The 27925-nt window shown below is 46.3% G+C and overlaps 1 protein-coding gene across 1 annotated transcript; it reads right to left on the minus strand.

The window, feature by feature from the left end:
• Positions 1–2871: 2871 nt before the first annotated feature.
• LOC131259654 (Y+L amino acid transporter 2) lies at positions 2872–27901 on the minus strand. The gene is made up of 8 exons (XM_058261193.1): positions 27864–27901; positions 27059–27208; positions 10605–10649; positions 5148–5724; positions 4654–5004; positions 4335–4503; positions 3849–4049; positions 2872–3726 (listed from the first exon to the last, which is right to left on the minus strand). The coding sequence occupies exons 4-8, from the start codon at positions 5618–5620 to the stop codon at positions 3331–3333; spliced, it is 1590 nt and encodes a 529-aa protein (XP_058117176.1). The 5' UTR covers positions 5621–5724; positions 10605–10649; positions 27059–27208; positions 27864–27901; the 3' UTR covers positions 2872–3330.
• Positions 27902–27925: the final 24 nt, after the last annotated feature.

Below are 27925 nucleotides of genomic sequence, written 5' to 3' on the forward strand. Positions count from 1 at the left end.
GATCGCAAAAAAAGGAGATCATTGCCACCCGCGCGATGTCGTGCAGTCTTTGATTCGTTAATGACTTGCCTGCGCTTAAAAGATTACCTTATTAAAACGCCTGCTGCTTCTCCTTCTTTCGCTTAATGACACCCAACCTACACCCACCCTCTTTCGCCTCCACTTGGGGTACATTGTCGCGATGCAAACGATCATGCTGAAGAATGCTTTGCAATAAAAACAAGGGTTAAATGCAACAGTTCTCTTGTGTTCCCGCGCCCCCCGGGTTCGCTGTGGTTTTATTTTTCTTCCGTCACCAGCGGTGTTCGACAAAACAAGACATTTAGTAGCCGTACACGACCACTGGCCTCGTGGTCTGCAATGAGAGTGAACCAATTGGTGGCCGCCGGGATGGAATTCGAGAATCGCTACCCAGCGGAAAACGAAGTCTGTTTTCAACGGAATTAAGGGCCACCGCCTTCGTGACATTTGAATCCAATTGGTGTAGCTATAACTAGGAGCCCTAGTTAGAAATGTAATCATAAACAGCAAATTGACCCATACCGAATGTGTGACTCAGTGTTCTTGGCAAATTTTTCGTGATATGCACATAAAATAAATAAGAGGTTATCTTGTTGTCATAACAATGTTCCACTCTGTCCTCAAAATCGAAATAAGAAGTAGAAACGTAACAAACAACGTAGCAACAAAATCGTCAAAAACAATCGAACCCATAATTATCGTCGTTCCAAAGAGCATGATACAATTAGCTAAAGCCCTTCGGTCAATCGTTGAGAACAAATGCTCGATAATTTGTCCGAGTTTGTACGTTAGTGTAGCGTTTGACATTTGCTGGCAGTTACGGTCGGTTCGCGGTCGATGATTCTTAGGGTGGCCGTGGAACCATATTACCGCCTCATAAGTATGCACCCTCACGGTATGAGATAATTGGGCCGATGGATCAAGGATGACTCATTGGGGCGCGTTGTTGTGCAGCGTGGTGGAGTTAACTTGAACGGTTTAGTGACAATGTTGACTTAAATGAAGAATTATTTTGTTGTTGTACGAACTGTTGAAATAGGTAAAAAATGCGACTAAACAGGAAATGCTCCTCAATGCAATCGTTACTTCACCCTTAAGTCGCACCCGAAAACACTAAACGTTCCAGTTTAACCTCATCATCGCTCGGCAGGAAGGTTCCCGGTCGGATTTCATAAAGTCAAAAGGGAAAGGACCGACCGGAGAGAGACGCGAGAGAGAAAGAATGTTATTGTGTGTTTGTATGTCAAAAAAGATGGAGAGAATGATACCGAGCAAGAGAGTCCGTCCTCCCCCCGAAAAGAAAACGTAAATATTGTATTGTATTTTCAAAACGGTTTGACCTACTGAGAGACCGTCCATCGGCAATGTGGATCATGGCCGGATATGCAATACATAATGTTGAGTTAATTTCATGGCGACCACACGGGAGGGAGGGCAAGGAAGTAGGCGAAGCGAGGTCCAACGCAGGCGAAGGAGTAGGAGGAAGAAGAAAAACACAACACCCAACAACCGACGGTGCAACGTTTTCGTCGACTCGACCCCGCGCCCACCACCCATTCGCGTGTGTCGTGAGTTTAAGGAACTGGAAGGGCCCCAAACCAAGCATAAAAGCATCGTGAACTGAGACACACACATACACACCCCGTAGGTTCTTTTAATAGACCATGTCAAGAAGAAGGACGGCGCAACCAGGAGACGGGACTGGCCGGCCACGGCCCGGGGGCGCGATGTAACTTTCGTAATCGATCGAACTCATCGCGTCCAACTGATGCGAGTGTGTCGATTGTCATTTTCAACGGAAATTGAACGCCCGAACACGTTTTTGGGACGCGTAATCATACGGCTGCAATCAGGATCTTGGGGGAAGGAATTATCAGTGTGACCTTAAATGTGACGAAAAAAAAACCAACTTGATGCAATTGTACTTTCCTTAATTATTACTGTACTTTATTTCAGTGCAACGTAATGATGTCAAAACGCGCTACGTTACGGCCAATCTTGCTTCGCCCGGCCGTCACATATCTTTTCCGCTCAATTTTGGCTCCTTTTAAGTCTTGATAAATGCTTAGCATACTATTTATTTCCAATTGCTCATTCTTGTTTCCTTCGGTCACTAATTTGCATTGCTGTTTTTTTTTTCGGCGAAGTGAGATTATTCCGATGCCCTGTTCACATTGTCCCTCACTAATGAATGCGAAAGTAGATCGACAAAAATTTAAAAAAAACCGCAAGGGAACAGAAACACATTGAAAACAAACGAAACGTTACACTAACTTAACTACTATCCAGCTGCACACCTTACTTTGTCTTATCATGGATTTTAAATTACCACCCGCACAGTTCGGCTGGCTGAGTTATTAAACGCAGAATCTAAGTACTGAGAATCATAAGTAGCAATAATAAACTCTTCACTAAATTCGTATATTCGATTTCTCATGGTTTTGGCATGGCATGGCAAAAAAGCACACAATAGGTATGTGTGTTTGATAGTAAACGGAGTGAAATTCTTACTAGTACGTTTGTATTGCGTTAGTGAACATAATATATTCACGAATAGAAATTTTTTTTAAGTAATTGATAAACCAAAGTACTGAGAGATATATTGTTCAAAACAATTTGTGGTTTAGGGTATTACCAGGTTTGATTTTCTTCTAAATAGTCGTGAAAAAGTGTTACAATAGAAAAATAATAAATTGTAGAAAATAATAAACTTAAATAATAAGATGAAGTCAAAGAAGCAACCAGTATTGTATTTGAGATATAAAAAAGATCACACATTTTTCGAGAACCCAGTAAATAAATCTGTGTAGAAATCATATAAAAATAAAATTATAAATTGGAAAATTACACAAAATGCATTCTATTGCGTTCAGAGAGGTTGCTCAATATGATTCTGTTTATTGTCGTTCGCAATGTTCTTGAAAAGAGATTGTTAGTTGAGCTTCTGGTACGAGAGATTGACAAAATCTGAGAGCTCCAGAGGGATGATGAATCCGAGAACCAAAGGTCCATTTGTAAAAGTATTATATAGCCTTAGAATAATTAAAAAGTACTACCTATTTCTATAAGTAACTCAACCAGATCTCGGAGGATATTCTAAAAGCAAGAGTTGATTTGAAACCGAACTACATTACAATTTAAGATTACTTTCTCGAGGACACAACCTTTACGACGTTAACATAATCAAAAGGACGAAACGAAAACAGACTAAAAGAATGTCATGATGTAGGTGAAAATCGTGAAACCCGCTATTGTCGATCGTTTCAACAGTCTGGCTGCCGCTCGCCGGTGATCTATCTGTCCCTTTCTCTACTCATCCACATCCACCTCCTCCTTGGCGGTCATGAACATTTTCTGGCAGAACTGCGTGACCCGCGCCAGCCAGTCGGTGAACGCCTTCGGTTTGTTCTGCCACGCGACGCCAATGTAGTAGAACGGGATGCCGGCCAGCGTCAGTGCGACGCCCATACCGACCTCGTACGGCGCTACGTAGCATGGCACGACCAGCAAGAAGGCGCAGATGATGACGAACACTACCGGAACCCAGAGCGGCACCCGGATCGGCCGGTGGATGTCGGGCCGGGTGTACCGGAAGTACAGGACGGCACTGACCGAGAGCATGATGAAGAACGACTCCACGATACTGCTGTAGGTGATCAGCACGTACACGTCGCTGATAAACAGATACAACAGCGACAATATGCACTGCAATGACAGGGTTTGAGGAGAAAGAAAACCGCCGAAACACGGTATTGATAAGCCAACGGGTTGCGCACGACGTAGGACCGAATGTCCGGAGAAGCGGTCTCCACGAACGTTCTGCTCACCAGAAACACCAGCGACGGCATCGGCGTGAAGCGGTTCACATTGATATGGGACAGTATCTCGGGCATGTGGCCGTTACGGGCGCCCACGAAGCACATGCGCGACGAGGTCATAATGTGCACCGAGAGCCCTCCAAACGCGGCAATGGCGACCAGGATGGGCATCAGGAACGAACCGACACCCATGGCGCGCTGGGCGAACGTCTACAAGAACACGCCGGAAAACACCACCGAGCACAGCGAAGGAGAGGGAAGAGAGAATGAAAAAAAAAGATCGATCAAATCAAAACATGCTTGTGGCGCCATCTATCCGTGAAGCTGAAGAAGCTCGGGCCATCCCGCAAATCCCGGAATGTCCCGGCTCTTCTCCGAGGCATGCATTAATTCAAACTGCCGTGTTTTGCAGGAAGCAAAATCACAAAAAACAAGAGTTGACAAATATGGTAGAAAAAAAAAATTATAGAAAACAAAATGCAAAACAAAACTTACCACGGCGATAGCATCGGAGGCCAAAATTGCCTGTGGCGTCAGGACGGCCACGTACGCCATATTGGCCAGCACGTAGATGGCCGTCACCAGGGGCAGCGAAATGTAAATCGCCCTCGGAAGGTTCTTGTACGGATCGCGCAATTCCTCGGTCATAAAGTTGAGGTAGTTCCTGTGGTGTGTACATGGTTTATGGGGGCACGCAGAGAGATGAGAAGAGAGGGAGAGAGAAAGAGAGACAAGTGGTCAGTACAACGCAGTGGCAAGGAAGAAGCGAATGCAGCAGCTTGCGGGAGTTCGCGAGGACACAGGTAACACTCACCAGCCGGCGTACGAAAAGATACCGGAGTAGAATGCGACCGAAATCTTGCCCGGATCGGTTTCGGTGCCGTCGAACGCGTTCTCGAAGTTGTCCATGCCGCCCTCGGCCACCGCCATCCACACGACGCCGACCACAATCACCAGCACCAGTGCGCCGATCTTGGTGAACATGAACACGTTCTGCATCTTGGTCGTGACACGCACATCGTACGCGTTGATGTACGTCAGGGCGCAGATGGTGACGGCGGCAAAGAGCTGTAGCCCGATCGTCGGTACGGAGCAGCCGGCGGCAAACAGCGGCTGAAACACGTAGCTCGCGAACGTGAGGCTCATGATCGCGTTCGTACTCGGACTGCACCATTACATTACGGACCAACCGAAGGAACGCCCCAACCGGCATGTCAAATCCCCCAAAAACATCGGAAGAAGAACAGGGAATAACATGGTTAGCACAACGTCGAGAGTTGGTGGACGACATCATCCGCGCACACTTACACAAAGATCACCGTCGCATCCCAGAGGTAGAGAAACGCCGGCAGCGGCCCGTAAGCCTCGTAGATGTACGCATAGTCACCGCCAGACTTGGGAATTGCCGTTCCCAGCTCGGCGTAGCAGAGGGCACCGATCATCGAAAGCACGCCACACAGGACCCAGATCACGAGCGACGTCCCCACCGAGCCGACCTCCTGCAGGACACCCTTCGGTGAGATGAAGATCCCCGAGCCCAGAATGATACCGAGGATGATGGCAACACCCTCGAGCAGCCCGAGCGACTTCTTCATCTTCACCTTATCCGGATCGGTTCGCGGCGGTCCAGCTTCACCGTCGTCACCCCTTGGCGCCACCACCGCGCCATCCTCAGTGATCGAGCCGAACTCGGTCACCACCGAACCACTCCCGGGCGATACCAGTTGGTCCTCCGTCGGTGAATGCAGCTCTAGAACTGCGTTTCGTTGCTTCAACGGCATCGTGTACTGTGAGGGGTCGGGGAACTCGGGAGTGGAGGATTGCTACCAACAAACACACAGACGGACACACCTATCTGGACTTTTCGTTTACAGTGGATGGGATTCTTTCGGTAGGAGGGATGGTGTTGGAATGGAAAAGAAAATAATTAAAAATAAAAAGTGGTAAACACAACCAACCGTACACGATCTACTTTTGAAAGCGGGTGTTTATACTTCTTTCAAAAATAGCGACATCCAATTTCAAATGGGTTTTTGCCGTAAAGTTCATGAACAATTAGGTTAGGGATCGCTTCCGCTATGAAACCCTTAATGGATGGGTATGATCGACCCCTTTTGGGAGCAAGCGTATCAGTCGGGGTATCACAAACATTCACTTCATTCAAATTGCCTTCCACTACGATATTCACCTGAAGGTTTAACGGTTTAAAAATGAATTGGAAGAACTCCAAAATACACTACTACCGTAACCTAATACCCATGATGTGCTTTGGCTAAAGGTTAAACGAACTAAAGACTTCCTTCCGTCTCGAACGCACCAATTGACTATCTCCAGACGCCGTACAATTAGATGACAGCTGCCTGTTTACGGCCAACAGACACACACACACACGACACGACGGCGAAATGGGAGTGTACGTAGTATGCGCGTGCCAACGTTGAATCGATGCCGAACGGGAGACGGTGCCCTCAACCTTTGCCGGTGAACCGCGAACAGAGCTCTTCTGTTCTGTCACCAGCCGCGGGCAGAAAACTGTGTGTCCTTGCACTGCCCCGGTCTTATCAGCACGTGTTCCGGCTACTGACAAGACTACAAGTGACCACGAAATTAAATGCCATACAAAAACCTCTGCTCAAGACGTACTTTTTTTCGGGTTTTTTGGTAGCTACCGACGCAGAAAACACTAAGAAGATGTCGACGAAGAAGACAGTCACCAAAAATGAAGGAACGTATTGTACCACCGTACACACAGGTTGCACTGCAGCGACACACTAAGGACCGGTGTCACTCGCCGTAGGCGCCCTCTAGACACCCGAGTTGTGTTGAGCTTTGCCATTAACGGTGTTAATCGAAAGTGCAACACAACGATGTTTGTCTTTCCGCCCGATTTCTGTTTAATCGACGGACGGGAAAATCCTTCCCTGCCCGAAAAAACACTCGTCAGTCGGTCAGGGACGAGCTGCTTCTCCACCGGTGGAGGAGGAGGAGGGAACCTCAGGGAACCTCTGTCTCATCCGGAAGCGTTACGCACGCCCGTTGGCGATAATATGACCGGTACGTTTTTGTCGACACAACCCTTCGTACAAACACTACCGGCGAAAGACATTGGCGAAATCGCGACGGAATTCCAACAAAAAACACAAAACACTTTACGACGACTCTAGGCAAACATACTCCCGCCCGGAGATGATACGATGGCGACCTCCCATGCGGGAAAGAATGGTTGTGGTCGCCTCTCGTTGAATCGTACACAATTTTCTATTTGCCGCCTAATTTGGCAAGCGAGCTGATAATTTGGTTATCACCCAGTGGCTAACGATGGAGCTCGTGCGCAAGTCCCAGAGTGGAGTGGAGTGCTTGACGCGCTTACGAGAGGCTGAAGTGGGTTCTCGTTGCGATCGCGATTAGTCAGCGTGGATCGTGACCACTTTGCGTACCAGCGCCGCTTTCCAGATTTAGAAACCATTGATTGGTATGCTTCAGATACGGTGAACAACTGAGATAAGCGATCGGTGATCGCGAGAACTATCTTACTTGTAACACTTTCTAAGTTACACAACGAAAAACGACACCCACCCCAAACGGGTTGCCGTATGGTTGCGTCAACGGTTAACCACAAACTGCATCAACTAACTGGGGAATGGGAACTTCTTTCAACACCAACTCCCGGAGGATCAGTAGAAACTTCTGGAACCGATAGAAACTACCGAACAATTTTTGTCCACTATGACTCCCTTTGATAAGGGCAAACGATGGAATCCCACGATTCGTTAAAATGTTTTGGACTCGATAAAAAGAGAAAAAACAAGTTCTGACCATCTTCCGAAAGCGCAAGTGAGTCAATTAATTCCTTTGGGGACTGTTGGACAATGTCCCCCTACACTTCTTGTGGGAACTCTACCACTCAACCGCAATTGATTAATTTAGAACGTGTCGAGAACAACAACAAATACGTCTATAAATAAATGAACCGGAACGTCACATGAGGCACAATTCGTTGGTGGTTTTTAAAAGTTCATTCCTCCATGTAGAACTGTTCCTCTTACTTGGACTGTACAAAATATTTGATAAAGACCAAATGTGGTACATATTTGGTTGAACATTTGATAAAAATGCCGTTATCATTCTGTGGTTTTTTTTTCAGAACTTCGCTACCGGTTATCCACCCGTTTTGACGTGAACCACGATACGTGAACCCCCAACGCGAGCAACGTGCTTGAGAACTACGACAGAAGCACGAAAATAGGACAAGGCTTTCTCCGTGACCCCTTTTTTGAAATCACTTACAAATCTGGCCCCCATTGCTCCCGCGGGTGAGGTTTTTTTAAATTCTTCTATCCCCTCGCTCTCTCTTACGAGCGGAATGCCGGGAGTCTAGATCCCTGGATAATGAGAAGCAGCATCCTCTCAACACCTGGTCCTTGACTTGATTCACGGACATCACGAAACACCAAGTGGAAATAAACACACCATCATTTGTAACTAAAACAGCAGGGAAAGCGGGTAAATAGACGGAACTACTCTGTAACCTAAGCTTGATTGCAACAGGAATAACTTCATGGTCGTCCGCCTCCAATCCAATATGCGAGGCATAAGAGCGGACGTTCTGGCACCATTCTAGGGCCTCGGCAATTAATTGATTTATCGCTAAGCGTAACCGAACGGCTTTCGGGGAGATTATACGCCATCGCTCCTTGGCGCGGATTTGCACCACCAAACTTTCTCCCTCCGGCACCTGCGATAGGGCGAACGAAGACACGATAGCCTGGCGATGATACTTTGCATTGCAAACGAGCGGTAAAACCGAGTGTCGAATTGTACATAAATCTAGAACCAACCCGCCAACCGAACGCTCGAATTCCTCGATGCAAACCCTGGATGAGATCCTTCCAAATTATTCCACAACGCACTTAGACTCGGTGCATCTTCCCACAAGGCGTACGAGTGATTCCAAAGAGCGTTCCCCTCAATAATTTAACGCATTTTGCTTCACCGAAGTCCTAGCGCTACACTTCGTCCTACGAACGCACCGAAACCGGGATGTCCTTTCTCCACCGAACAGCGAATCGATCGAATCCCGGCAGAGGCCTCACCGTCCTCCCTTTTCCCTGTGTCAACGATGCAGTTATTTATTGCTGACTTAATTGCTGAAGTCATTATCATTGATTTTATTTGCATGCATTTATAATGCTCCTGTAAGTGAGATTTATCGGAATACCAGCGAGCGCAGCGGGAAGCCGCCGCCACACATTTTAGCGACGAATGGCACACGCTGGGTTGGACCCGCCATATCTCACCCTTGCGAACGCCACCTTTCTCCTGCCGTTTTCCCGGCTGGTCATTACTTACGCCGGGCACGAAATGGCGACGACCACCATCGTTTGTCATGCGGTCGAATGTGCCAATGTTTAACATTATAGCTATCTCGCTTTCGGCGCAACACAACATCAGGCAAAGGGAAAATCGGTTTTCCTCCATCGAGGTTGAGTGGGAGGTGATATAAATGCATAAATCAGTTTCTCCCAGTCACCTTTCTCGGGCCTTTGGCGCACGGTACAATTCAATCTGGACAATATTTTTCATCACTTTCTCATGTTTCGGTGCACGAGAAAACCGATAATAAGCACGTGCAAACTATCCGAAAGTGCCCCACCCAAGTTAAACGAATGGCAATTAAAAGCCAACACTTCCTCTCTATCTCTCTCTCTTTCTCTTAGTTCGGCACTCGGGGATTTTGAAAATGGATTATCGAAATCGGCCCCGGCTGGCGGACAAATTGGAGCCATTTGTTCCGGTGCGCCACGGGACACCGATAATGTTACATAAACCAACCGGGCAGGCAGCAAAAAACACGGTTCAAGTGGGGAAATATTGTGATAAATTAGTCAATGCTTGAGGCAACGAGGAAGTGTGAGTAAAGATCTTAAACATTTTTATTTGGATCACCCAATGAAGTATCGCTTAATTTCATTCGGACTCAAATCAAAATTTAAAAAATTCTTTAGGACTCTCCGTATGAAACAAAAAAACGAAGTAACTGTCTGTGTAACAAAATTAAAATGAACAAAAAGAAAAACTATACATTTTAGGGAAACAACTCAAAACAATCATATAAAACCATAACACACAATTTACATGAACATGAGTTGAAGAAGAAATTGTCAAACGATAGTTAACAATTTAAGGATTATGAGAAAAAAAACCCAAACGAGAGACATGTTGTTTCCGTTTCGATTGATGAGTGACGATTGAACATTACTACGTCTATAAAACAACATTTGAGTCTTGTCTTGTTTCCCTCAGTTCAAGTTTAGCATGATAGCATAAACTTTGAACATTCTACTATTGTGCGCGACAACCTCCAGGGTCTTGTCAATTGTCTTGGCACGGAAAGAAAACGTCAAATGGGACCAAGGTGTCCGGGTGGTGGGGGCGGACTGGTCTCCGCATTCATCCGCACATGCTCCGCAACCTCGTCGTCGGCTTTCGATCATTTGAATTATGACAGGCAATATGGCACGTTTCAAGTGCCACGGCTAACGACTCGGCGGGCCAAGATTGCAAGCGGCCCCCACCTACCGGTAAGGCCGCACCACCGGTAGACACGTTCGCACACGACAGCTGGAAAACTATCATGAAATCGTCATTTTCCGGGCGATCGTTCAATCGGTCATTTATCTTGCTTACCAATACAAGAACTAAGCAAGTTGGCACTAGGTAAAGGACGCCAAAAGTAGTTAAAACTTAGAGTGCACTCTCATTTACCTGCAACAACTCTGTGTGTGGCTGCTACCAGTTGATCTTCGGTATCTGCGGAAGGAAACAGAACAAATGTTAAAGTAAAATAATGTCTCTGTATATTTTAAGTTAGGAAATGTGAAAAAGAAGAGGTTCTAATAACTCTTTAATAAAGTCAAACATAATCAATCTAAAATCTGTTAATAATAAACACTTTTCTACATCATTTGCAAATCTCAAACTTGAACACTGGGCAAATGCAAATGATTTCCAGCTGTGTGTTTCTCTATTGCATCATCGCGTACCTAATGGAAGAGAAAATTACGGACATACCGGTTTCAGAAGTGAGTACTGGGTGGGACATTTACCGACCAAACTGTAAATATGCAGCCCAACCAAGCACACTCGACCGCGTCATTTGTGCAAATTCGAGCAATCTGGACCGGAACACTCATGAGCACTCGAGAGCAGTTCACACACCACGCGGGCCAGACTCCTCCCCACGAGGAGGCATTAGATAGAGTGCATGTGCTTGTGGCATTGCATTCTGATAAAACTGCCACGATACAATGTTACAACGGCGCAGTTTGTTACAGTGTAATGGGCGCCCGGTGTCGTCGGTAATGACCTTGCGAACGTAACTCTGGGACAGAGTTCCACCCGATCCCATTCGATCGGCCGGCTCCGGGGAGGGACAAAAACAAACGATGAGCAGCTGTTCCGATATCCATCACAACGGTTCCGCCGCGTGTCGGTATCGCCATTGGGCGGAGAGTTCTGAGACGAAAGGTGAACACGGAAGGCAAGAGTTCCACCACGGATAGTTTGCTATTTTAATGCAATCCCAGATGCATCTCCGGGGAGGGCAAAAGAGCACTTGAAATTGTTGCTTCAATAAGGGACAAATGCACCGTCGAGCGAACCACGTTTCTGGGGTGTACGCAAGTGGATCTCCCCTTAGACGCGCAACCCTGTTTGGATAGACAGATAGGATTGACTACTAAGTAAGCGTGTGTCAATTCAGCGAACGAAGATGTGTTGGACGGACGGTAGTTACGCTTGCCAGAAAGTCCACAATCATTCGTTTGCAATAACGATGACACGACACGAGAGGGCGGAGAAGTATCGACAGCGTAACAACAGGAAGATTGAGTTTCCGGGAAGGTATGAAAGCTTACAGATACAGGTATGCTTTGTGAGGTGGAATATCAGGAAGATATTTCCAGGACACGTGCCGGTGAGAAACGCCATACATTCGATACCAGATGGTGAACTTCAACTGGAACTACTGAACCCTCTAGACTCTCTAATGTTTTATGCATGAAGACTTCTGTTATTGCTCAGAATTATCAGTTATCTTATCTAATCACTCCATACATTTCAAAACATTAGTGTACTACAGGTTTCTACAAATACTGGAACTATTGGATTTTAGAGTTACGGAATTCAGCCATTAAAATCATGTTGATGCTCTACTGTGAAAATGATCCGCAATGTTTCGCTGTTTCCGAGCGGACATTCCACTACTGAGAATTGATATGACATTTCCAGATATCTGGGTAAACTTTCAAACCCAGACAGGTCTTTACGTTCTACAGCTACTGCGAGTATGTCACAAGCATTTGCTTACTGCATAGCATCATCAAAGTCCGTGTGATAGGATCAGAGGAGATAATTAAAATGTAAAGCACAGCCAGGACGACGCAGGGCTCTCGTTGCGGTTTGGTTCACTGCCCGGAACTACCAGGAAACTCAACGCCCTGTCAGTGTGTGGCTGTTTGGAAGCCTGTGGTCTTTGCAGACACCGGCCAGATGGAGGACCATCCATCCGTAGCCACGACGGAACGGATTTACGTCAGCCTCGTTCCCCGTGAGTGACATTGCCGTGTTGGAGGTAGACCGGGCGGCATGAACACGGGAGGGGGATGTGGGTAGCCACTCTGCTGTCGGCGTTGTGACGACCCAAATCGACCCGTCAAATGCAGATGCAGCGGGCTTTGTGGAGAGCTCATCGCACCGTACCACCTCCTTCCTCGGAGAGATAAAACTTGCCCTTTTGGGGAGATGGAGTTGGGTGGGATGCTATCAGCCGATCAGGAACGCGCTTTCAACGTGGAGTTTTATGGAGCCAGGCCGAGCACTGGTACCTGCTCTGTTCAGCTACCCTAACGCCCAAACGTAAGCCACCCGAAAAAAACAAAAAGAAAACACACACACATACACATCCAACTGGCGGCTTTCATCAGCATGGCCGCGGACACTTTCATGCGGTTGACACCGGCAAGCAATGGGAGGCGCACCCCAACCCCCACACACCACGACGGACACGACCTTCGGAGTCAGTTTGTGTTCGTTACGGTCGAATCTGAGCGACAACACTGGCACAGATGTGTGTCACGGTTCTGACGACTGAGGGCGAGGGCAGGAAACTTTCAGTTAACTGTCCATTCCGAGTCCGAGGTCCAAAGCCTCGAAAAGCGCACGAAGAGTGCGCTCGCTCGGTCGAGAACTCCGACAGCGCTGCGGCTCTTGTCCAGTTGGCTCTTGCCACGCGGATGAAGCTATTTCCATCATTTCGGGGTCCATTCGCACGGAAATGATTAATTACGAAACGGTGCACTCGATGGTGGGCCCTTCGCCGCCAGTGAAAGCGCGTTCAAGTCCAGCTTCGGGGGGGGGGGGGGGGGGGGGGGGCAGAGTTTCAGAGGTCAGTTCTGCGAGATATACGAATTTACATTTTTGATAAAATTACACCAAACCTGTTGTACCACCTCTTGGACAGTGACAAGAGGAAGCTCCCATAAATGCTGTTCAAACATAGTGAACCTCAGTTAAATTTACTTATATAAGATTTAAATGTGTGCTTTTTACAATGCCATGAGTATAAACACCTGGAAAACAAACACAGAATCCCAAGAAAATGAGAAAGTAATTGACATACGGAAACTTGTAAATAGCCAAAATTAGGATGTTCTAGGAATGGAAAACCCATAATGCTATTTATTATGTATTTTCCACACGTGGCATCATTCTAGGTCAGGTCCTTTGATAAAAACTCACTTTCCATAATTTGCCTCGATGCACGATGGTAATACTGTAGGCACTCTTACGAACCTCACATAGCCAAAAACTCCCCTCATACCAATCATACACACGTGCCAGATATTTCCCAACTCGTTTTTCCAACGCAGAGCAATTCGGTAAACATTTCCCAGAACCTCATAATGGCAGAACGAATAGGACTGGATGTTTATTTTACCGCCGAGGCGGATTCCGCGGTACCGACAGATATCCCATATTCCAACAACCGATTTCGGCGGAAATTTCGCACATCTGGTGCCGCTGCCGTTCAAAATGTCTCCACCATGAAAAACGACCAGCGAGGGAAATGATGAAAAACAAAAGCTCACAAAAGGTATCAACCATAGAATCCTATCAAGATACAAGGGTATATCGTGTCGCGAGATTACGATGACACGTGTCTCGAGTACTTTCTTCAACAAGAGTACTCAACGACACGTTATCGGGTAATAGAGAGAGAGAGAGAGAGAGAGAAGACGAGAGCTGCTCCTCAAGGTCACCTTATTGAACGAAATGGCAATCGTGCGACAAACGATACAAACACGTACCACCACCTCGAGGTACTCGAGGGTAAACCCGGTAAAGTATGTAGATTAGTTCATGCTAATATGCTTCCACACTCCACCTGGACGGAAGGTGGCGAATTGCGTTGGCCAACGTCCACATGCCAACACCTGCAGTGGAGTTGGGGAACGGTGTACCCAACGGGGCACGAGGAGAGCTAAAACCAATAGTTCACCTTAACCTCCCAATGGTAAACTTTGTGTTTGTGTACACAAACACACCGCCGCCGCCGCGAAGGGCATCCATCAAGGGCCCCAAGCGCGTTCCATTCTCCTACGGCCCTAACACAATGTTCTCCGACACCTCGCGAGGGCGCACACGTCAGACCCCCCCTCCCCGCGCCAGCCACCCAAACCCAGCCCGAGGTGCATTACTCTCTAGTTGGCGGTAATAAAAGTAACGGCCCGCCGGTCGACGGTAGTTCGATGGACGTGTCGATACCGCCCGGCCGGTGATGCCACACGAGCGCACGCGTTTGCATACCCCTCTCCCCGGTGTGTCCGCACCGCAACACCTCCACTCATCATTCTAAGCATTGGAGGAGATGACCTCGACCTGGTGGTCTTTTTTCCTCCCCACCCCCTAGTCCACTCGCCACTCGTGTTGGTCCGCGTAAATACAACCGAACGGCCAACGGTGAACACCGGAGGAAACCTTACCGGTGCAGCCCTGAACTATATAGTCATTTGAAAATGCCATCATCATGTCGCTTGCGGAGTCCAGCACGGTCACGGTAGTAGGGTTCGTGCACCGCAATTGTTATTTCCCATCGACCACCACGAGGAACACGAGGAGTCCTCTCCCATCTCTAGGGGGGAGGGAATTCAGTGCGAGCCGAAGGTTCCAGGAACTTCAATCAAGAGAGCTCCAACCTTCGAGCAAATACCCGGAGTGACTCTCCGGAGGGACTGCATTCGTACCGAGTCGAGTCCGCCATTCATTTGGACTTATTTTCTTCGTCCTTCTTCAGCGGTCAGGATTGAGGTTCCACAAATCCTCCTGACCTGGAAATAAGGGCCGCTGCACACAGTTCTACGAGCAGTAATTGAAAAGCGCCTCCACCAGTGCGTCCACCGTTGGTTTATGCTCCGCCGAGCTGAAGCAACAAACCCCTCACCAGAAGGTTACCCATTTCTCTCCTTACTAACTCCCAACGAATCCCTCGCTTCCAACATCACGGTTAATACAAGGTGGTACACCCCAACCATCTATGTACTGTGTTTCGGCACAACCATGGGACCTGTTATGTACTAACCGTGGAGCAAGCGTGCCCCGAACGGAAGGACACCCGGGTGGAACTTTTCTGAAGGATTTTCCTTCAGTCCGCACCCAAAACGGCTCGAGTCAAGTCATGCAACTAACTTGCGGATTTTCCTCCCCGCCTTGGGGGGGTTTCGTGGAGGGAAGGAATTTTTCACGAGAACCCCCACTTCTTTCTGGAGCTGCACACATAGATGTGGAGAAAGAAATTTCACAGTATTAGTACTGTGCTTATCTCATTCTTTCGTGAATACTTTACCGGTACTCTTGGACGGGCTAAACATGGCATGATGGTAAACAACGTTTTCATCTCTCGTGACCCGTGCAAATCGGATGGCAGAGAGTGAGATTAGTCCCGGAGAAATGGCGGCTACCGGGTACATGTTTGTGTTTCGACATAAATGTCAAGGCGTTGTACTGCAACTGTAACGAGCTATGATTGGCATGGACGTCGTCTTCTATGACACGAGAAATTACAGAGGAATACCCTCCGGTATAATGCAACCACAGTATTGATCGTATCGGAGTAATAAAAGCCAGCATGTTTTTGCTAAAACACACCGGAGAGAGACCGGAGCTTCTGGCGTGAAGGTGGATTCAACGAACCATGAACCTACCCACAGTGGGACACAACACCGTGGCGGAACGAGACGACAGCCAAGGGGGCCTTCGAACGCATTAGAATCCGGTTGTGCACAGATGCTAGAACCATGCTCCACTCAAAGGCGTCACTCATATGAAAATCCGTTGAACTAACTTCGACCGGTGGCAGTGGGTAGCACCAGTTCCAGATGGATGGAAGAACGCGGACAGCTCACATCAACCGCAAGCAAAGGCATACGAGAGCCGTGGTACTGTGGGGGTGGTTTTGGAGGCGCGCCAACCGATGGGAAATGTATTTGATTGTTTGCATATGCATACACACCAGAGCTCGGGTCGTACGATATGTTCCACTTTGCGGCGGTTCCATCAGATCAAGGATTTCACCGCGTGTGCTCAATGTGACGCTGAAGGCGAACGGAGTTGGAATGCCGGCCAGCGGCAGCCTGAAATAGTTTGCGTGGTGGAGAAATATGCCATATGTATGTTGGGGTTCGATTTATCTCTGTAACCTTTTGGTAAACTTAAAATTAAGTTCCAGATTATCCGTATCCAAAAAACAACATTAAGTTCATCAAGTTCTAATATTATTTACCATAATTCCTAGAGATAAATTATGAAAACAACATCTCTGGAAAATAGCACAACTCAAACAGGAAGCGACGTTACATGATAAACATTGACACACACACAATCGGCACATCGGGCAGCACGTGCGCTCCCCGGCCGTACGCAACAACCATTAGCATGTCAACCAATTTACGGTCCACTCGGATAAACCTTGACCTGTATCCGGGCGCGGAGCACGGTTTTGGTGGACCGGGGCGGCGTGCGCGCGCGTGTTTCTCGGCGGGAAGGGGGCAGACGCAGGCAGGAGGAGGCCTCGAGGTAGTCCGTGACTAGGGCAATGAGAAAAAGGCGCGCAAGGACGAACTTGCCGTAGAGTTAACGATCGTATCGCACGCAACAACGTCGCGAAGGGAAAGCACACACACACACACACGGTGGTTCTAGGGTTCAAATATCGATGAACTTATCTCTGCGTTTTTTTGGCAATTTTGTTTTGTCATTTGAAGAATGGAAGGCAGAACTTAGTTGTTGTGTTTGTAAAATATTCACCCGCATATTTATCTACTTCACTTTAAAATGGTAATAAGGCCCACGCATGAATAGAACATGATATTCTAGATATATTCATACAAAACAAGCAATTTACAAACCAAATATTAACTTGACGGAATAGACGGAAATCTTCAACCCAAATCTCAACAAAAAAACTGGTTTATCGTTCACCCCAAAAGTGTGAAGGGTTACTGCCAGGGAAACTGGGTCAGAAGATTCATTCCGACCGAGCTGCGGAGAGAAAGGAAAACTGAGTTAAAATCGATTTTGGGGGATGAATTTTCGACAACATTGTGATACACATTGTTCAAGCGGATGATCTTATACAAAATGTGTTTACCAAGGATGCTTCTAATAGCGCACAACAGATGGATGGCAGCCACAAACGCTTGGTCGCGAAAAAAGCCTTGACCTAAATAATCCCAGATTCAGGCACGATGTCGGGCCATAAATTATTGATCCATGCGAACACTCTCTTCTTCACCCACATCTCTGTTCTTGTCGCTTCGATAATTGATGCTTGCGGGAGCAGGGAATGAATATTTAACGCATACCCATCTGCAACAGATTAGAGGTAAACGGGCGGCGGGAGGGACAGGCTGGAGTGGACACGCTGTAACCATATCACCCCGATGCTGTCAATTGACTTTTGCTACCGGTTCGGAAGTTGAAAAATCCCTCTGAGGTGGGCCGTCGCGTTGGAGTGTAAAGAACTCGTTGCTTTTTAAGACTCATGGTTTTGTGTCCGTGTGGAAGCACGAGACATTGGTGGTAGGCGGTGGCACAGGCGGGTCTCGCTCGTTCCGATTCCGATGCCGTTTCTCAAGGTGTTTTAGCATCGGCGCTGATGACGTGTGATCTTGACGTGACAGTTTCGAAGTTCTTTTCCGGCTTCCGAAGACGGCCCTGGTCAACGAACCACGACGACGGTCGAACCACTGCTTGGCCGGAAAGGCCGGGTTGTTGGTTCATGTTCCGTGACACACGACCGATTGAAAGCAAGGTGCTACACTCCAGGCCAGGGCCGAGATGATGCTGCAGATCATGCTTAAGTTCCTTAAAGCAAAATGCGTCGCAGAAAGGGAAAGGTCATTTGAAGAGGCACCGATATCAATCAAAATTCAACCACTACGGTTGAGAGTCCTCCTTTAAGGAGTCACCTCGGGAGGAAGCTATTAAAATGAACTAGATTCCATTTTAAATAAACTGATAAAATCTACTTTCCATTCAAAATTTATCGCCAAGAAGTAACAAATTTTGTGTAGATTGTGTCGATTTAACAACCTCTTTAAACGACGAAAAGTCACGGTTAATGACATTGTTCCAATTAACGATTATCGGTTCCGGCGCGTAAAAAAATTACCTTTACGCCGAAGGCAGGAAAAACCGAACTCAAACAACTGCATTTATCCACCATGCCGAATCTGGAGTAACTGCATGCACCGGTTATTGTCCCGATTATCATGCGATCACCGATCGTAAAGTGGACCACCCACAGAAGCATGTCGTTACCCAAAAAAGGTACCCATTACGAACGCTAATTATCATAAACGGCTGGGTAAGATAGGGAGAGTGGAAAAAAAAGTGGTAGCCATGTTTTAAATCGAGCCCAAATCTTTAAACCACCGCTTGAAAATCGCGCATCAAACCATCAACTTTTACGACCCCGTGTGTCACACTTTTGACTTGTCGCCAGATTCGCACACGCGTTCATCTCCAGAAAAGGACCCCAACGGTGGGGTCGTTCGTGTTGCATGATTCACGGGCTTTTGAGCAGCATCTTACGAGGCTGGGACGGTGTTGAAGATTAATGATCACGCTGGGAGGTTGGCCCGTTTTATCTATTTTTTTTGCAAGCCGACGAACGTATATTATTCATCGTTTAAAAAAATACGAACGAAAAGAAATCGAGCAAGATGTGAAACTACTTTGTCTCAAACTTTGACCCGATCAAAACCCACCTCTGCCATTGGAAAGGAGTGTTATTTATTGCCCTTTTGTTTGAGTGTTTGTAAATAATAAATATTTTTCCTTGATGAGATCAACATCGATTCGGTCTGAACATACCGGAATCTGCAGCGCTCCCTCGCACGTGTCCGATATAACACACAGGGTCAAATGGATATGCGTTACACGCGCCTTTCCTTCAACTTTTCGTAACGCCAATGACACGAATCCGTAGCGCTTGGACATATCACTTCTATTTAGCCGCCAGACAGATGAGACCATCCGCATCAGTAAAACACAATAAAAAGAAACCAAAATAGAAGATGGAAAGAAAGAAACAGGCCGACCGGAGAGTGGAGAAGAACGAATAGGAACGGTTGAATTAAAAAATCATTGACCTAGTCTCCATCCTCAATGGCAGCAACGGCAGCAGCCGGTCGCCATCAGCGGCTTCTGACATTTTTCGTCGCGTTCGCCGAGGTACTGACCGATCGCCTTCGTTTCCGACAGGTTGCTGTAGCCGGTGTCACTGGGGAAGCAGATGGTGGTGGTTGGGGAGGAGGAGGAGAAAGAGAGGGGCTTCGTGGCACGCGAGCTCCATTTAACTAACCATGGACGCCGCTGTCGTCGTGGCGGTCGTCGTCAGCGGGTCATTGCTAAATTATGTCGCGCCTGAAGTGAGTGTCCAAAATTTTAAGTTTAAGTATGGAAATAGTAGGGGGAGAGGGGAGGGTGGGTCGAGAACCGAAACACCAGACAGAGGCTGGCCTAGTAATTGGGGTGAGGGAATGTTTTTTCGGTATCTTGTCCTTCCTGCCATCCCCCCAAAAAAACCACACAAACTCAAGTGTTTGGCAGGGAAGACGGAAAGAGAACGTCTCACGAAGGCATCCTTATGCTACGCAAGTTGGGAAAGAGGTAGCAACAGGTGGGACAGAGGAAAAGGGTAACCTTACGCAGAGAGGCCAATCGATTTGACAGTTTCACTATCAAATTACTCGCCAACGAAGTGACGGTAGCAGTAGTGGCACCAACTCTTAATTAACCGACATCGGATGATTGGGTGCGAAGGGGAACCATTTTGGTTTTTTTTTACTTGGGTTTGCCCCAAGTCTCGTAACAGGTGGAACCATCCTTTCCCTCCCTTAGTGGCCGAAAAAGTTTACGTCGACGGCATACATCGCGCTCTGTTTGCGTTTCTCTCGCGTAACAAAACAAACAGAAGCTGCATATGACCTCCGCTGGCACAATTTTTGACAAATACCCACGAATTGGAATTTACCTACTGTGGGGCGAGTTGTTAAGCGGGGAAATGAAAAAGAAGAAAAACCGATTAAATTAATTTGTAAATTTATATGACAACAAACAAATGAGTTTTGGAAAAAAAATCGAATGAGAAACATACATAATTAGGGAAACACAATTTAAAAAAAGCATAAAATTGGATCTTGGTAATGAATATATTAAAAAGTAGTAATGGGGAAAATCTATTAAATTTTCTAAACCTTCTCTACGTAAAGTAAATTTAGCCAAAAATAAGTATTAGTAGGGTAAGTGCTCCTATAGTGGTGCTAGTACCAATAGTGGATGTAGTCGAATAACATTCTAGCTCTACGACGAAATAAATACAATATAGCGGAATAATATTCTAGCTCTATGACGAAATAAATACAATATAGTGGAATAAAATTCTAGCTCTACGACGAAATAAAAACAATGAAGATGTTGGTTCTACTATGAAATGTTCTTTGATCTTCTGCGGAGTGTTTGTGTTGTGTAAAAATCCTTCTCATTCCGTAATAAATTAAGGCTCCAAAATTAATATTTTCCAAACAGGTTGTACTAATATGCTGGGTTTCTTAAGAATTTATCAGGTATGCCATGATTTCCTTAAGGCTCTGCAATATGATCACTGCAAAATGATCACTGCAAAATGCATTGGTTTATGAGAGGTCTATGCAATAATGCATTTTTCTTGTATTTTTAATGGTTTATGGTGAAACTAGATGTTTTCCAGAAGAAAAGTAGTGTTTTGATCAATATTGGTAAAAATATGTAAAATACTGTGTTCGTAACATTTATAAATTACATCATATTGTTAGATACATTACTAAGTGCACCACTATTGGTATAGTTACCCTACTTAATGTTATTATTAACCGTTGCAAACAAAGGCAACAGACTGTCTACTGCATTCAAAATAGGTGGGCTCGATGACTAAAAACAGGAAAAAGGATACATCACTCCAATCCCGGGTGCGTCATCCAGCTTCATGACGACAATAATCGCCCTTCCAGGCCAGACACACCACGGTGGCGTCAACCAACTCCGCGAGCAGTTGGCGTTTGCTGCAACTGACGAGTGCTCTGACGTCCGAAACGTACAAGCCATCCCCACGGGGCCGACGCAAATGTGGCGCAAAATGCAAGAGAAACGACCGAGCACACGACTTTTAATGAGTCAGCGTACGTAATTTGTTTTTCACCCGCACAACAAAGGGCGAACGTCCCCCGGAGGGAAAATGCCACCGTCGCGCGTACACAAAGCGTTTCCATTTCCGTGAGCATTCCTTGCTTTTCATAAGCGACCCCGCCGGAGTGCAGTGGGAAGTCACTCGGGAAAACGTTAATCTGATGTAACATGATGCTTTTACCAGCATGTCGGTTGAGTAGCATGAAGCAATGTGGCTGTCTTTGAAATGAAATTCACTTCCAACGACTTTTTCCGCAAAGGATATTATAATTTGAATGCAAGTGGAAGCGATACGAATGCGGTAATGTTGTTACCGTTGATATTATTTTGAATCTTACATTTTACAGCAAAATTGCTATAACAGTTACAGCATCCAACTGGATTTATCTTACATTTGGCAGTCGCACAATCTCACATATTGCATAATGATTTCACCCAAAGAATGCACCTAGAAATGGACGCAACTCTAATGACATTTAGCCACACCACAAAATCGGATCAATCAGTCCACTTTCGTGCACAAGCTTGCTCATGTGAGACCTTTCGCGAGTCATGAAATGTTTGATCGAAATTGAGATACAAGCAAAAGTCAGTCCACACCTTAGGTTCGCCAATGCAAAACCTTTCAAGATCGTAATCGTGATCGGCGTCGTAGATGCTGCCCTGATTGACGAACCCTAAAATGGGCGCACAACACAACTGGCCCAACCGACGAACCGAATCTCGAGAAACGATCAGCCGGGTTTTAGGGCACCGAATGTACCCAGCAAACAAATGGGGGGGTGCATGATCTCCGCTGCGACGTAGTTACACCAATTGACCGGCAAATGGCAAATCAATTCTTGGAAAAGGCAACAAAAAACCATTCGGGAAATTCTAGAAGGGGCGGTGAAATCAGGACCAAGATACATTCACCACCATGTGCCGGGGGTTTTTTCGTTGAACGTTTTCCAACAGTCAACCCGGCTGGCCGCCTTCGACTCGCATCCAAAAGGGCTCCCGAATCGGCGACGGAGGAGGAAGAAAATCACTCGCGATCAAATGAGGCCAATTGGAAAAGGCCCCCAGGTGGGTGTGTGTTCTGGTCAGATAGGTAAACTGTAACTCCAACCGACACCGAGAGTGCAGTTGCAATTCGCCTGTCTGCTAAAGTGGCATTGTCTGTGAACGGCGGGTAGGGTACTATTTGCTCGCAAACTGCAATATTAAGCTATCGGTGGCACAATAATTCAATCTGTACTTTTCTTTGCCGCCCCCGTTTCGAATCTGGCATCTGGTGTTTGGCTACCGTAAGAAATCGAAGACTTGACTTCAAGGCGGAAAATCAATACAGGATTATGCACAGGCCACCTGAGAAAGGTAATTAAAATTAGTCAAATTAAATTATTTGCCTGGAATTGTACTTTAGTCCTAATTTGCCTCATTCATCCAAGCATTTTCGCTTACAACAAAAAGAATTTAAATCAAGGATTTCAATATCCGATAACCTCTGTAAGCCCCAATGCTCGGTATTTCGGAAGCCTACCCAGCGCGTAGGTGGCACGTTGCGGGCGTCGTCTTACTACCGAACAGAAGCCTGCATACTTACTGACCGACCACACCACCCATTGGCCCCACGGTCCGCCCAGATGCACCAAGATTTGATCTCGATTTTAGGTCGATTTCGAAACATCTACAACAAGCCGACCGGCCAACAACAAGCAGCTGTTGATGCAATAATGCTTGTACGTGCCACGGTACCTACCACACTGTACGGGAGTCTCAAAAAAAAGGCCCTACTATTAAAGGCCCTGATCTTTTTCGCGCCAGCCAGTAGCCAGCACCGAAATAAAAACAAGACCAACTAACTTTACGTCACTCCGGGGGCGCTAGCACAACGCTGCACCACTTGCTCTGGCTACCGCGCATTGCATCGGGGGGTGCCCGATGTTGCAACATTGATTGATCGAAATATGCAACATACTTCCCTCTTCGTTCGTGGCCACCGCGTGGGTACAATTGGGTTTTGAGCGGCGAGATTTAAGACCGTCTGTAGTACTACCAGCTGGGCCCATGGCGTGGTACCATTTCCTGCATCGGTACACGATGGGGACTAACGCTACTTACTAATGCTGGCACATCTGGAGTACATAAATATACACAAGATGCTGATTTTCTACCGTTGTCATTCGGTTCAATAAACATTGCGCAACATTGAACGCAATCGTGACTCACCTTGTTTTCTTTTCAAATCTTTTCCAAATTGTAATAACATCATTCTCCCTCATATACATGGGGGATATAGAGACTTATAAGCCACTCCGCCGCTCCATCTTATTAGGTCAAACTGCCTGAAACTAATGACAACGATCCTTTGACACCCTCTAGAACATAGTAGAAATGTAGTTCCAAGCACCAAGATTGGAACCAACGGAAATGTCACATATTGCCACTCATTGACGGATGAGCCAGCGGTGAATATATCCTGGTTTTATGTTTCAAGTGGCAGCTCTACGCAAAACACGGCAACAAAATGTAGGACGCGTGATGGCATACATCGTCCCAAGTTCTTACTGACCGCGCGCTTATACCAGAGCAATCATTAGTGGCGTAGCGGCTACGTACATACATAAACATCGCTATTCCGCCGGGAGACGCCGCCCTTGTAGAGCTTCTTGGCGCTGCTTGTTTAGTTTTTGACCCAATTTCTCGCGCGGGGTCGTTCTGGAACGAGCGTTCTCGTTGAGATGTGCACCTATAGAAACGCTCAAGCACTATCCTCCGAAGGTCGACCATCGGGTTTTCGGGTAGCTACTCGAAACGCTCAAGGTCCTTTGCCATGGAATATGTGAGTAAAAGTTGGAGAAATAATAAAAAAAGAACTTTACATTTCGCGATACTAGTTCATTATAGACATGTCCCAAACAATCTTGCAACTGATAATAACACGAAGGTTTTCCACGACTATTTTGTTAACATTCGAATAAAAATTAAAGGAAGACACCTTCCTAAACACCATATTCAGGAATAACTAAAATTTAAATTTTCCTCAACATATTATGCCAGAAAATAATCTTATCTAATCTCTGGTTCTTAGTTAGCTATAATTCTAGTTCTAAAAATAGTCCATCCGAGACATCCGATTCACCAAATTAGCGATATCTTTCGTGCGGCAACACAGACTAATTATGCTGAGAACATAACTTGAATTTAATCTATAATTATACCGCTTCTCTAAGACGTGGTAGAGCGCAACCATACTGGCTCCGGAAAGCGTCGATTGCCTCTGCACTTGCTTCTCATCTTTTCCCTGAATATTATTCTAAAATACACGCTGCACCACGTGTCATCAGTCCCAATCAAATAATACCCTTTAGCACAGAGGGGAACGTTAAAAAAGACGGTGTACAAAAAGTAGCAAAACTTGATTATTATTTCATTACCATTATATGCTTTCTCAACGTTCGCTCACCAAAGAACGAACCTTTGCGAAGAATGATGGAAATGTGGAGCAACTGTTGATGACGGTGACCCCGTCGTGTCAAACGTGTCCGTCAATCGAACAACGGTGCCATGTAACGGATAGAAAAGTTGACAGAGGAAGCGGAGGAGTACTAATCTGTTGTAACGGTTACAAGCGTTTAGATCGTAAGCTTGACCAGCTTCGAGTGACCTGTTTCGAGCGTGGATTAATATGGAAAAATGTTGGGGGATTTCAGAATTCCACCCATTCCAGGGATGCCGTGGCGGTGGAGGTCTGACTGACCCAATTTTAGAAAATGGAAGTCAAGACCACCGCCTGCTACCCCGTTGGCTTCATATTGGTAGGGTCTGTCTTTATAATCATGAAATTTATCGAGTGACACATGCAATCGATGATACGTGTTTTTTTACTTCAGTACCAAGGGAATGTGTCCATGTGTCTGCAAACCTCAGCAATCTAAATCGAACCTAAATGAATTTTTTTCTTCGTTTGTTTTTCCTGACTAACTGGTAGGTACTTTCGAAGGCAAACCAACGTTTAGTACCACCGGTGCAGGTGTATATGTTTCCAGTTTTCCACGGGAAACAAATCAGCAAAGCAAATGTTTCCAAACCATATTTCAAAAGCTACAGTGGTGAGCTGATTGCACAAAGGAATTAAAATAAAAACAGGAATAAATTCTGAATTTATGATTCTAAAAATAAAAGCAATACATTACAATCATGGTTGCAAGCAACTTCATCAAAAAAACTGTAGGGCATCTTTGCAAAGCATCTTCCCGCACAAAGGATTATTTCAAACGAGAAACGACCCCCTGATGCTAGCCAAAACCGGTCTGGAATTCCGGTGCATGCAAACCTGAAACCTGTAGTACGCACTTGTGTGGTAGAATGCATGTTTCCCAACAACTACTTAGTGTTTTTATTACACTTGTTTTTATCGCCTTTGCATTGCATTGCATTTTCAGCCGAACCAGTTTGCTACCGTGTTTTAATTGTAACATAAGGTCAGCACAAACAATTTGATACCGCTTCACCACCGCAATGTGGAGGAAGCATTAATCATCCATTGGAAACAGAAGATTACTAATCGAAGTAATCACCTTGTGACGTCTACCATGATGGCTTTTAGTAGAAATAGATGGAACTAAAAATCCCTATGAAATGTTGCATGATGGAATTCGCAACTTTACTAGAATTCTAATCAGGCATTCTAGTGATTTTACATGACACCTTACGCTTCTTCGTAAAAAATATCTTCAAAGATTAGACAAACAGTTGTTAGAGGCAAAACAACGGTGTCTCAAGCAACACACAGAAACATTGCATCAGAACGGATGATGGCCGCATGTCGATACAGTGAGACCATGCACAAAACCGTACGCTGGGCGCTACATCTCTAGCGTGACTGTTGGCGCATGACCGGTAGGACTGACAATATTCTCTCTGTCGCCGCTCGTGGGATTGACACACAACACCACGATGTCCATCCATTGGAGCGTAGTGAGGTTAGGTTTTCGCAGTAGCACCAGCATGTCACGACCGTTCTTCAACCCACAGGGGCTGGTGATATGGTTTCGCTAATCCTTGACGGATCGGGTCAGTAGCTATTATCGATGGGATGCCCCATCGCGCACGTCTCACTTCCTACAGTGGCTTCAACGTGTCAGAGCTTATCACGTTTCATTCACCCGTTTCAGACGATGTTTGCGCAGAGAATGCCGGCATTTGTATGTCCGGGGTGCGCGTTCGCCCTCGACCCGTTTCCTGGTTTAATTCTTCCATCGTGTTCCCGTCGTCCATTTAAAGCAGATGGGAGTGAAGGAAGATGGGAGTGCGCTCCGCTTCAAGGCACATGAAATGGTGCGCTTTACCGCGTACGTTCGACATTCCAGACGCACTGGCATGTGTTCTCATCCTTAAAGAAATAATTACAACTTAGAATAGCAACCTTTGGTTTAGTTAGCACTTACCTGGTTTTCTTCGTGCTCTTTGGTCTTCGTTACTAGCAGGTATGGATGATTTCCTCTGCAAACAACCCCTTCGGATTACAACATTTTCCACGAAACAAACCTCGGGACCCTTTAATGAGCATGTAATTTTGAAAACACGATGGAAACAAACTAACTACCGCCAATTAACATGTGCTTGGGTGTAGCCGGGAAAAACTACTGACGCGCGTCCAGCGGCCAGACTGTTGGTCGAGTCAGCAATACAGGAACCACAGAAACTTGCACCACCTACAGGATCGCCGGCCGGGCTCGTCTTCTTGCACTAAACTGCTCTCGTGCGCATCTGACCAAGGAATACAGCAGAAGCGTGTTTCGGTCCTTCTTCGACGCACCCCGGCATGCACATACGCACGCATAAACCGGACCAACGGGGACGAGTTTGCTTGAATTCTGTGATGTTTCAACGGAATCGATGCTCCCCGCCTATACACGGTTGCAGTTCAGCATGGTAAATGCACTTTGACAACACGCGCCGTGGGATGCTCGTAGGCGTACATTTCAAAATCGATTTTCTCTACACACGAGCAGTGAACTTGAAGGAGTGAGTAATGCGTAGTTTCCGCTGGGAACACAAATTAGAAAAATAGTTTTCTTTGCCAATTTCTCTGACCGGCGCTCTCGAGCTCGATTTCGCAAACGTTTCGAAGGTTGCCACACACCACACAAACGAAAAAGAAAAACCGCACCGCACCGACACAACACCGTTCCTGGTGTATTTGGACAGATAATTTTCTTAGAACATCTTGAAAAAACAAACAAAAAGGACCTCCGCCACGATGACGAAGGAATTATGCACGAAAAATGAGGTCTCTTTTGTGTCCGAGCCGT

The sequence above is a fragment of the Anopheles coustani genome, chromosome 3 (genome assembly GCF_943734705.1).
Source record: "Anopheles coustani chromosome 3, idAnoCousDA_361_x.2, whole genome shotgun sequence".
NCBI lineage: Eukaryota > Metazoa > Arthropoda > Insecta > Diptera > Culicidae > Anopheles > Anopheles coustani.

Bases quoted from the DNA above. Each gene is read 5' to 3' on its own strand.
- LOC131259654 (XM_058261193.1), bottom strand. From the start codon at position 5,620: ATGCCGTTGAAGCAACGAAACGCAGTTCTAGAGCTGCATTCACCGACG. The intron at 5,005-5,147 runs GTAAGTGTGCGC...GTAATGGTGCAG, and splicing joins GATGCGACGGTGATCTTTGT to TCCGAGTACGAACGCGATCA. The intron at 4,050-4,334 runs GTAAGTTTTGTT...GTGTTCTTGTAG, and splicing joins CCTCCGATGCTATCGCCGTG to ACGTTCGCCCAGCGCGCCAT.